Source organism: Hemiscyllium ocellatum, chromosome 23 (genome assembly GCF_020745735.1).
Source record: "Hemiscyllium ocellatum isolate sHemOce1 chromosome 23, sHemOce1.pat.X.cur, whole genome shotgun sequence".
NCBI classification, from domain to species: Eukaryota; Metazoa; Chordata; class Chondrichthyes; order Orectolobiformes; family Hemiscylliidae; genus Hemiscyllium; species Hemiscyllium ocellatum.
In genome coordinates this window covers 51348867-51361258 of record NC_083423.1, presented here as the reverse complement: position 1 = coordinate 51361258, position 12392 = coordinate 51348867, and the positions used below count along the sequence as shown (strand labels likewise).

Here is a 12392-nt window from a genome sequence, read left to right as displayed (position 1 = left end):
CGTGTGGCGCTGGAAAGGCACAGCCAGTCAGGCTGCATCCAAGGAGCAGGAGAGTCGACATTTCAAGCATAAGTTCTTCATCAGGAAGACTCCATTCCTGATGAAGAGCTTATGCTTGAAATGTTGACTCTCCCGCTCCTCGGATGCAGCCTGGCCAGCTGTGCTTTTCCAGCACCACACATTTTGACTCTGACTTCAAACCTTCCATTCTTGGTAACATCCTGGTAAATCTTTTCTGAACCTCCCTCCAGCTTAATATTATCCTTCCTGTAGGGCAACCCGAACTGTACATAGTACTCCAGAAAAGGCCTCACTGATATCCTGTTCACACCTCAACATGACATCCCAACTTCTGAGTAAGCAGGCCTCAAGGTCCATCTTTCCTGCAATAGGATTTGGGTTAACCGCAGCTGAGGCCCTCAAACAGTTAAGTAATAACCACTGAGGGCTTATTCCCATACTAATGGGCTGTAATGATCTCCCCTCCAGGTTAAGGGAACAGTGTCAGCCTAGCTAAGTGGTAAGCCAATGTGGCAGGTGGTCACTTAGAATCTCTATTGTGTGGAAACAGGGCCATTTGGCCCAACAAGTCCACAACGACCCTCAAAAGAGTAACCCACCCAGATCCATTCCCCTATCCTGCTACTCTACATTTACCCCTGACTAATGGACCTAACCTGCACAACCCTGAACTATGGGTACTTTGGCATGGCCAATCCACCTAACCTGCACATCTTCCCACTGTGGGAGAAAACTGGAGTAACCAGAGGAAACCCACGCAGACACTTGAGAGAATGGGGGCAGTCCCTCAGTCTGTGCCAGTTTGTGCACAATCAAGGGACTAGACATAGGACAGGAGAATGTTCCCCTTGCTCTTGCTTCAGCCATCCCACCCACCATCGAACCCCTAAAGCTGAAGCCACCCTGCCCATACCAAAAAGCTGGGACCTTCGTCCTCAGGATGTTTGGTTTCCACCCATTAGCTCCAGCCTTAGTCATGATGATGCTGAGTGTGAGAGCTTTTGATGCTGATGGGCTCATCATGTGAAAACCATTTCAGGAATGTATACGCTTCAATCAAATCGCCCCTCACTTGAAAACAAGACCAGCAGTCAAACCTATCCTCATAAGAGGACCCTCTCATTCGGGTATCAATCCTATAGCCTCCAGGTATCAATCCCATAACCTCCAGGTATCAATCCCATAACCTCCAGGTATCAATCCTGTAACCTCCAGGTATCAATCCCTTAACCTCCAGGTATCAATCCCTTAACCTCCAGGTATCAATCCCATAACCTCCAGGTATCAATCCTGTAATCTCCAGGTATCAATCCCTTAACCTCCAGGTATCAATCCTGTAATCTCCAGGTATCAATCCCTTAACCTCCAGGTATCAATCCCATAACCTCCAGGTATCAATCCCTTAACCTCCAGGTATCAATCCTGTAATCTCCAACGCATTCCTCCTTAAATGAGAAGATCAACACTGTTTGCAGAGTGTTTGAGATGTGGTCTCAGCAATGTCCTGTATAATTGAAGCTTAACATCCTCACTTTTACATTCAATTTCTCTCTTAATGAGGAATTGCATTCCATTAGACACCTTGATTAAGAGTTGTATCTACGTCTTAACTTCTGACTCATGCTCTAAAACATTTAAATTCCCCTGCACTTCGGAATTCTGAAATCGTTCTTGATGTAATTAATACTCTGCTTTTTCATTCTTCCCAATAAAGTGAAGTACCTCATTTTTTCCCACATTATACTCCATCTGTTAGACTTTATTTATTCATTTAATCTATCTACAACTGCTCGCAATCTTCTGATGTCCTCTTTACAATGTACTTGCTGATTCATCTTTGTGTAATTTGCAAATTTAAACACCATGCCTTTTCTCCTTTCATCTACATTCTTGGTGTAAATTGTAAAAAAAAACTTGAGTTCCCAGCACAGACCGTTGTGGGTCTCCATTTGACTCATTGTGTCAACGAGACTAAGACCTTACCCAGCCAGCCAGTCTATCATTTTCTATGTAAATGATCAATTATAAGTTGTTAACATTGGTTCTTCTCCTTAAACAGAATCAAATATTTATGTATCTTTCTGTGTTAACATTCTGTCTTTATGTTCCGCTGTTACCCGTTGCAATGCTCATGTTTGCAATTGGATTGGCCCCAAAGTTTATGCCCTACCTTCATTCAAAAATTGTGAGTACTATTAAAGAATCAGATTTTAAAATAAACATGAGTGGCAATTGTTTTACACAGAGGGTGGCTCATATGTGGAATTAAATTTCTGAGGAAGCGGTGGATGTGAGCACAATTACAACATTAAAAGACATTCGGACAAGTATATGAATAGGCAAGGTTTGAAGGGATATGGGCAGATGCGCCAAATTTAGTTTGGGATTCTGTTCAGCATGGACTTTTTGGACTGAAGGGTCTGTTTCTGTGCCATATGACTCTATGGTTCTATGATTAATTTAGATGGAAGCATTCTGTGGCACTCACTGTTTTCATTTCTCACCCACTCAGGTACAAAGCTGTCATTGATGCCTGCTCCCTTCAGCCTGACATTGACCTGTTACCATTTGGAGACCAAACTGAGATCGGAGAGAGGGTAAACACTGGGAAACGTCTTATCTTTTCCAAATCATTCTATCCACAAACTTAAATCAGGTCTTGAATGGAGCAAAGCAAAAGTGAATGCTCCTACGATCTTGGAATCCTGAATTTATATCAAGACTCTATTGGGGCGGCACCCATTTTGAGCAGTAGTATCCACTGACAGATATGAAGCTATTAGTTCACAATTGGCCTGTTCTGTACTACCACCAAAATGAAATCTAACCCACATGGAGTTAAGTTTGCCGTCACATGAATTAAAATGCTTGGATATTGTGGGTAGCTCAGAAATTAATTTTAGAAAATTATCAACTGTGGAATTGGATGCAGTGGTTGAAGAAGTCAGAAGAAAAGCATTTGTTTTCAGTACACAATCCTGCTGAATGCATCAGACTGTGAATGTAAAATTCTAATGAAGAGCAGAGGATCAAAATGAGTAGGAACAACTTAGATTCCCTCCATGTGGAAATGGGATGGATTTATCAAACACAATTGTTGGATTGTTGTGTTTTAGAATTCCATTCTTTTTGCAATTACAATGCTAAAAGATTAGCCAGCAATGGCAATGCTATGTACACATGAGTAAGAACTATGGTTGTTGATAACTAGTTGGATCACAGGCACTGTGGTTGTGTGGTACCTCATGTTTTTTCCACTATATCCTCGTGTAAGCTTACTATGTGTTCATGTCACCATCAGCGGGAGCAGACCATTGACACATAACCTCTAGCTTTTACACATCAGAGATTTTGCTGGATAATGAACATATGACCCTTACCTGAGTATAACCTTAGGGCTCATGATTCCATTTCTGTTTCAGAATTGCCCTCTCATTACCAGTATATTACCTCAGTGTTTTTAGTTGTCCATTTGGTATAATTCACCAAGCCTCCTTATTGGATCATGGCAGTGCTATTTCAATAATTCTATAAGTATGGAGAGAAAATGTAAAATAATGTAAAATAATATTTTAAAATATTCTGCATTAAAATATAGTTATGTTAATAATGTGATCCTTTTGCTGGCACAGGGAATTAACCTGAGTGGAGGTCAGAAGCAGAGAATCAGTGTGGCTCGAGCCCTGTATCAAAACACAAGTACAGTATTCCTGGTAATAAATCATGCTTTTTTTTATTGGGGATTCCCTGCTTTGAGTCTCTTTTAGCTATTTTGTTGATCAAATTATACAAAATCTTTGGTGTTATCCTCTTTTCACAATTTCCCAGTAGGCTGTCTGATTGTGTTGTTTCGAATGGGTGTTGTACTGGAATCCTTTAAAGAAATTTAATCCTTTCATAGATTGAGAGCTTCCTGCTCCTCCTTAGATAATAGGACCTTTCCCCCATCATTTGGGTCACTTTTCTCGATTTAACTTTCTCAACAACAGTGGGAATAAAAATATATATGCAATTGTCTGTCCAGCAGATGCTGTGAGGCATTTAGTGTTATATTTCTGACTCAGCAAAAGAATCAACATGTGGTAGCCAATTAATCTTTGGAAAGTCTTCTGGGCAAGCTGTTGCTAACCAATGGATCATTGCCCTGAATGTTTGACATTAGTTGATTTTGGAAATGCCAGAGAGCCTAACAATCAGTTAACATTTACTTTGTGGCAGTCCTTCTGCATCACATTAGGGAAACAAGCAGAATATAATAATTGGCCCCAGCAGCTTTGGAAAATGCCATTTGTTTATTGATTAGAAAAGCTGTGCCAAAATTGCAAGTTTTGATGCTTTGTTTAGCTTGGACAGTACACAATAGCATGTTTGAAAACTACACAAGGCTGGCCTTAAACTAACCAAGGAATTGGACTTGTGCAATAGTTTACATAAGTGATACTAAAGTTAAAAAGATTAAATTGCGAACAATTGGTGCAGATATATGAGTTAATTTCTCTTGTGGCTAGATGGATAAGGACTGATCTAATTGAGGTTTGTAAATGATAAGAGGTTCTTATTGATTTGATACCTAAAAGATATTATTTCTGATGGGGAATTCCAAACTAAAGAGGCATAATTCGAAGAATAGGATTAATTAGCCAATTTGGGAGTAAAATTAGAATGGACATTTTTACCCAAAGGCTAGTGGAACTCTCAAAATCTCTCACCCCAATTCCCAAAGCAAAAGCCACTGGCTCTTGGGTAGCTTGAGCCTTTCAGCTTTTTCTGGTATCAAACAATATGGATCAATGTTTCAAATGTTTGAAATTGAGTTGAGGCATAGCTTGGTATAAATGGTGGAACAGACTAAAGAGCTAACTAACCATCTCCTATTCCTATGTTTGTGCTTCCCAGAAAGGGCAATAGTGTATTATGTCGTATAGAGCAGTTCTTATCTCTGATAGAGTTATTGTTAACTCTCTCCCATATGCTCCTGAAGCCCTCAAGAAATACAGATTATAGTGAGAAAACTAGGATCAAAACCAGTAGGGTTGGGAGAATAGATAATGGTGATGGATTAAAGAACTGTCTGACCGGCAGTCAGGCATTGTTCTAATTGGTGGTTGGCGTAAGAAAACTACCACCATGAAGAAAGGCATGTTGGGTACCTTGTGGCAAGGGTGTGGGGGGGTGAAGTAGTTAAAAGTCATGTGATCCAAACAGCTTTATCAACCTGAGATATAAGGCATTAAATGGCTTCCTACTTTGTAATCTCATCAAGCGTTTTGTTAATTTCATCAAGTACAGAAAACACATTCTCTGCTTAAAGCATTTGTCTGTTTCTATAAAAGCACAACATTTCTCCTGTTTCTCTCCCCCATCAGGATGATCCATTCTCTGCGTTGGATATTCACTTGAGTGATCACCTCATGCAGGAAGGAATCCTCAAATTTCTCCGTGAAGACAAGCGAACTATAGCTCTGGTAACACATAAGCTGCAGTACCTGACCCATGCTGACTGGGTAAGTGAGACAAATGAGCAACTCAGCTCTGAGCATTTTGCAACTGATGCTTTAGAGTACACCTTGAGTTTGTGCAAGGGGGAAAATGGTGCAAAGAGTGATAACAAATAGACAGCCCATTTTACTTCGAGTCATAGAATAGTTGGACAGAACCTTGGACATTGCAGTCCCAAACCATTTCCCTACAGCCCTGCAATTGTTTTCTCTCCTTACCCTGAGCTAATTTCCTTTGGAATTTGAATCTGTCCCTACCATGCACTCAGGCAGTGCATGCCATATCCTAACTGTCTGCAAACTATCTTAAATATGTGTTGTCATGCTCTTGATCCTTCTGCTAACCCGATATTCCATATTAATCTTGTCCGATTTGTCAGCATTGGGTTCATATCCCTTGAACTGAAAATGTGTTGCTGGTTAAAGCACAGCAGGTTAGGCAGCATCCAAGGAACAGGAAATTCGACGTTTCGGGCCAGAGCCCTTCATCAGGAATGAGGAGAGGGTGCCAGGCAGGCTAAGATAAAAGGTAGGGAGGAGGGACTTGGGGGAGGGGAGGTGGAGATGTGATAGGTGGAAGGAGGTCAAGGTGAGGGTGATAGGCCGGAGTGGGGTGGGGGCGGAGAGGTCACCATCAAACCGGCAGACAAGGGAGGCGCGGTAGTAGTTTGGCGCACCGACCTTTATACCGCTGAGGCCAAACGCCAGCTCGCGACGCCTCCTCCTATTACCCCCTTGACCATGACCCCATCTCCCACCACCAAACCATCATCTCCCAGACCATCCATAACCTCATCACCTCAGGGGATCTCCCATCCACCGCCTCCAACCTCATAGACCCACAACCCCGCACTGCCCGTTTCTACCTCCTGCCCAAAATCCACAAACCTGACTGCCCCGGCCGACCCATTGTCTCAGCCTGCTCCTGCCCCACCGAACTCATCTCCGCGTACCTTGATACGGTTCTGTCCCCTTTAGTCCAAGAACTCCCCACCTACATTCGGGACACCACCCACGCCCTCCATCTCCTCCATGATTTTCGCTTCCCCGGTCCCCAACGCCTTATCTTCACGATGGACATCCAGTCCCTGTACACCTCCATCCCCCATCACGAAGGACTCAAAGCCCTCCGCTTCTTTCTTTCCCGCCGCACCAACCAGTACCCTTCCACTGACACCCTCCTTCGACTGACTGAACTGGTCCTCACCCTGAATAACTTCTCTTTCCAATCCTCCCACTTCCTCCAAACTAAAGGAGTTGCCATGGGCACCCGCATGGGCCCTAGCTATGCCTGTCTCTTCGTAGGATATGTGGAACAGTCCATCTTCCGCAACTACACTGGCACCACCCCCCACCTTTTCCTCCGTTACATCGATGACTGTATCGGCGCTGCCTCGTGCTCCCACGAGGAGGTTGAACAGTTCATCAACTTTACCAACACCTTCCATCCCGACCTCAAATTCACCTGGAATGTCTCAGACTCCTCCCTCCCCTTCCTAGACCTTTCCATTTCTATCTTGGGCGACCGACTCAACACAGACATCTACTATAAACCGACTGACTCCCACAGCTACCTGGACTACACTTCCTCCCACCCTGCCCCCTGTAAAAATTCCATCCCATATTCCCAATTCCTTTGTCTCCGCCACATCTGCTCCCAGGAGGACCAGTTCCAATACCGTACAGCCCAGATGGCTTCCTTCTTCAAGGACCGCAGATTCCCCCCAGACGTGATCGACGATGCCCTCCACCGCATCTCCTCCACTTACCGCTCCTCCGCCCTTGAGCCCCTCCCCTCCAACCGCCACCAAGACAGAACCCCACTGGTTCTCACCTACCACCCCACCAACCTCCGTATACAGCGTATCATCCGCCGTCATTTCTGCCAACTCTAAACGGACCCCACCACCAGGGATATATTTCCCTCCCCTGCCCTATCAGTGTTCCGCAAAGACCACTCCCTTCGTGACTCCCTCGTCAGGTCCACACCCCCCACCAACCCAACCTCCACTCCCGGCATCTTCCCCTGCAACCGCAGGAAATGCAAAACTTGCGCCCACACCTCCTCCCTTACTTCTCTCCAAGGCCCCAAGGAATCCTTCCATATCCGCCACAAATTCACCTGCACCTCCGCACACATCATCTATTGCATCCGCTGCACCCGATGTGGCCTCCTCTATATTGGGGAGACGGGCCGCCTACTTGCAGAACACTTCAGGGAACACCTCTGGGACGCCCGGACCAACCAACCCAACCACCCCGTGGCTCAACACTTTAACTCTCCCTCCTACTCCACCGAAGACATGCAGGTCCTTGGACTCCTCCATCGCCAGAACATAACAACATGACGGTTGGAGGAAGAGCGCCTCATCTTCCGCCTGGGAACCCTCCAACTACAAGGGATGAACTCAGATTTCTCCAGTTTCCTCATTTCCCCTCCCCCCACCTTGTCTCAGTCGATTCCCTTGAACTCAGTACTGCCCTCCTAACCTGCAATCCTCTTCCTGCCCTCTCCGCCCCCACCCCACTCCGGCCTATCACCCTCACCTTGACCTCCTTCCACCTATCACATCTCCATCTCCCCTCCCCCAAGTCCCTCCTCCCTACCTTTTATCTTAGCCTTACTGGCACCCTCTCCTCATTCCTGATGAAGGGCTTTAGCCCGAAACGTCGAATTTCCTGTTCCTTGGATGTTGCCTGACCTGCTGTGCTTTAACCAGCAACACATTTTCAGCTCTGATCTCCAGCATCTGCAGACCTCACTTTTTACTCATATCCCTTGAACCCTTCTTCTTAATAATTCCATCCAGATGCCTTTTAAATATTGTAACTATTGCAGCCTCCACTACTTTGTCTGCAGATCATTCCATACACGCGCCACCTTCAATATGAGAAAAGTTGCCCCTTGGGTCTCTTTTAAATCCCCTCTCACTTTAAAACTATTCCCTCTAGTTTTGGACTCCCCTACCCTGTTCACCCTAAATGTCTTTTAAATGTCATAGCTGTACCCACATCCACTTCCTCAGCAAGTTCATTTCACACACAAACTTCGCTCAGTGTAAAAACAAAATTACCCCTCGTATCTTTTTTAAATCTTTCTCCTCTCGCCTTAAAATTATGCTAGCCTAGGGAAAAGACACTTACCATACATCTTATCTGTACCCCTCGATAAGGTCACCCTCCAACCTCCTATGCTCCAGTGAAAAATGTTCCAGCCTATCCAGCCTCTCCTTATAAATCAAAAGCACAGTGGCACAGTGGTTAGCACTGCTGCTTCACAGCGCCTGAGACCCGGGTTCAATTCCCGACTCAGGCGACTGACTGTGTGGAGTTTGCACGTTCTCCCCGTGTCTGCGTGGGTTTCCTCCGGGTGCTCTGGTTTCCTCCCACAGTCACAAAGATGTGCAGGTCAGGTGAATTGGCCATGCTAAATTGCCCGTTGTGTTAGGGTAATGGGTGGGTTGCACTTCGGCGGGTCGGTGTGGACTTGTTGGGCTGAAGGGCCTGTTTCCACACTGTAAGTAATCTAAAACTCCATTTCTGGCAACATCGGAACCCTATCCAGCTTAATAATATTCTTGCTAAAACTGTGGCCCTAGTTCTAGATTTTGCTGATGATTCCAATAGTGTTTGACTTACATTGAGAAGAATTAATTTTATCTTCAAACAAGCATGTTGTAAAAACAAGGTGAACATAGATGTACGCCTAATTAACAGCTCTTTAGTATTAAGTTCCCTGTTTTGTACAAGAAATAGTTAAATGAAGCTTGAGAAGTCAGATCACATGTCACGTTAAAGCAGCTCAGTCAAAATCAATTGAAAGATCATAAGAAATAGGAATAGGAGAAGGCCATTCAGCCTCCCTCATGGCTGCTGTCCTATTTAAGAAGATCATGGCTGATCTGTTTGCAGACTTAGCTCCATGTTCCTGCCCATGCTCCATAATGTTTTAATCCTCTGTCAATCGAAAAGTTGGTTAGCTCAGTCTTAAATGTGTTCAATGACTCAGAGTCCTTCTGGGATTAAACATGCAAAAACTAACAGCTGTCCTAATTTCCATGTTAAAAGGCAAACCACTTATTTTTTGATGTTTGCCCATAGTTCTCGGTTCTCCCCACAAGGGGAAATGTTCTTCCAGCATCTCCCTTGTCGAGCCCTTTCAGAATCTTGTACATTTCAACTTAATCAGCCCTTATTCACCTCAACTGCAATGAACATAGGCCATCCTGCTCATAAGTCAGGAATCAGCTGAGTGAACTTTCTCTGAACATGCATCTAGCTTCAAAATGATTTTGTTAGTCAAGCACAGACTATGTGCAGCTTTACGTCAGTGTTACATGTGATTTATAAATAAATCTAATGATTTGTTTTGGTCTGTAAATGATAATTTTGGGTACTTACTGACTTAGAACAGGCAGGAGCCCTTGAAGTTCTCAGAACAATACACCACATGAAGGAATATTATATTATATTGTTATCACTCATTGGAATCATGAAATCATAGAATGATAAAACACATAGAAAGGTGATTTGAACCATTGTAACAGTGTCTGGATGGTTAAGGGTTAAGTAAGAATTTTCTGTGGCTCAGTTGTTTCTCTATTTTTCAGATAATTGCTATGAAAGATGGCACCATCATAAGGGAAGGCACATTGAAGGACTTTCAGAACCATGATGTAGAGCTGTACGAGCAATGGAAGACACTCATGAATCGACAGGATCAGGAATTTGAAAAAGTAACATACAAATCTATGAAGCTCGGTTCTGATTTCATAAATATCAGCTGTTCTCACCAACCTATAAGGCAACTTGCAAGTTTGCTGCAAGATTTTCTCTCTGTTCCTTTTAACACAGAGAAAGATACAGGCTACAAGCCAATAATTTTCCAATGTATGCTACTTTCCGATCACCTCTTCAAAGTCAAAAAGGGAGGGATATGCTGATGGTGCACCAAGGTGCTAATGCTATTGAAATGGTGGACAGTGCTAAATAATCACTTATTGCTGTAGCTAATTGAGCTCATATGTTAAATCCCTATGCTCTATGTGGAATAATTTTACTTAATCTGGTTCAGTCCCCTCATAGAGTCATAGAGTTGTAGTAAAGAGCAAGGCCTTTAGCTCATGCAAGCTGCCACAGAACAAGTCAGTCTGTCCCATACCCCTATTTGTTTACTTCCTTCAAGTGCCCATACGATTTCCATTTGAAATTACTTCCATCGCCCTCACAGACAGTGAAGTCCAGACCCTTGAAAGATCAAAGTTCTTTCTTATTTCCCTCCCCCACCAACCCACCCTATAACTCTTGCCCCTAAACCCTTCAATCAGTGACCCTCAGTCCTTGTCCTATCAGCTAATGTGAACTGTTTTTCCTTCTACCTTAATGAATGCTTTGACCAAACCATTGCTCAATCTCGTACTCACCAAGGAGAGCAATCCCAGATGTTCCAAACTGAAACCCCTCCCATCCTGGCAAATCTCTTTCCACTCCCTCAGACACCACGATTTCTTTCCTAAAACATAGTGACTAGAATTGGGCCGGATACTCCAGTTAGGACCGAAACAAAGCTTTGGGAATGTTCAAAAAACTCCACTGCTCTTTACTCGAGGCAAGGATTTTGGTTTTTGATTGATCATCAATACTGAGCCAATAGGATGTTCCTGCAATGTGCTTGTTTCCATTTGTTTGTTTTAATGTTGCTATCATTTCCCTGTGAGCACCCAAAGGGATATCTTTGTGCTGTATGTGGTAGAATAGTGCTACACCATTAACACTAGTTTAGGAAATCAGAATTGATAGCATTGCTTGGATTTTCATATTTTGGATTGAGGAATGTCTTTGGGTCAGTGTTGAAGGAGAAGGGCATTTGGCAAACACTGAAGTTGTGAAGTGCACAAGGTGATATCAAATTGTGCAAACTGTCCGATTGGCTGCAATGGATTCAATAAGGACATGAAGATGGAAGGACTTGAACAGCTCTCTTCTCCCTTTGTCCTCATTTGAGAAACATTTGGTGTAATTTGGCTCTGAAGCAGTGATCATTACATGGGGTCAGAGAGTTGGTGTCATGCTCTCTCGATGAGTGGTAACAGGAAAGAGTGTAACTGTCTCAGGGATGGAGGTTATGATGGGTGTTTAACATCCCTGCTGAAGTATAAAACTCCACCCAATTGGTTTTGGCAGAATAGGTGAGCTCTGGGTGATAATGTAAAATGAGAGTCACCAGGTCAGCTATCTGTTGTACAGATCTCTCAACTTCAAGTTTCCTAGAAGGAATCAGATGTGAGCCTAAGGTCTAAAGGGATTCAAAGGGTATGGGGAAAATAGGAGACTGAATTGGATGACCAACCATGATCATAATGAATGGTGGAGCAGGCTCAAAGGGCTGAATGATTTACTCCTGCTCCTATTTTCAACGTTTGAGTTCCGTGACAACAAAAATCTGAAGAGGTTTACAGCTGGTGACCACTTGGACAACACCACCACCCCCCACCCCCCCCCTTATTATGAACAGTCCAGGTTAGAATTTTCTTCAAGTAATTCTAATGCTTTGGAACAGAATGGAAAGTAGGTGGATCAATCATGGAATCTCTGCAATGTAGTATAGAAGGCCATTCGGTCCATCAAGTCCACACTGGACCTCCTCCCCCAGAAGAGCATCCCACCCAACCCCTGCAATTCTGCTTTTCTCACAACTAACCCACCCATCCCTGGATACTATGGGGCAATTTAGCATGGCCAATACAACTAACCTGGCACATCTTTGAACTGTGGGAGGAAACAAGAACACCCAGAGGAAATCTACGCAGATATGGGGAGAATGTGCATACTCCACACAGACAAGGGTGGAACTGAACCTGGGTTCCTGACACT

At 43.9% G+C, this 12392-nt stretch overlaps 1 protein-coding gene across 1 annotated transcript in view; it reads left to right on the top strand.

Moving 5' to 3' along the window:
- The window catches only part of abcc9 (ATP-binding cassette, sub-family C (CFTR/MRP), member 9), a 196065-nt gene that overhangs the window by 126340 nt on the left and 57333 nt on the right, over nucleotides 1–12392 (top strand). Inside the window, exons 21-24 of the mRNA XM_060843242.1 lie at nucleotides 2534–2618; nucleotides 3654–3734; nucleotides 5388–5525; nucleotides 10130–10255. Of these exons, the coding sequence (XP_060699225.1) occupies nucleotides 2534–2618; nucleotides 3654–3734; nucleotides 5388–5525; nucleotides 10130–10255 (430 nt within the window). The remainder of the gene's footprint in view (nucleotides 1–2533; nucleotides 2619–3653; nucleotides 3735–5387; nucleotides 5526–10129; nucleotides 10256–12392) is intronic.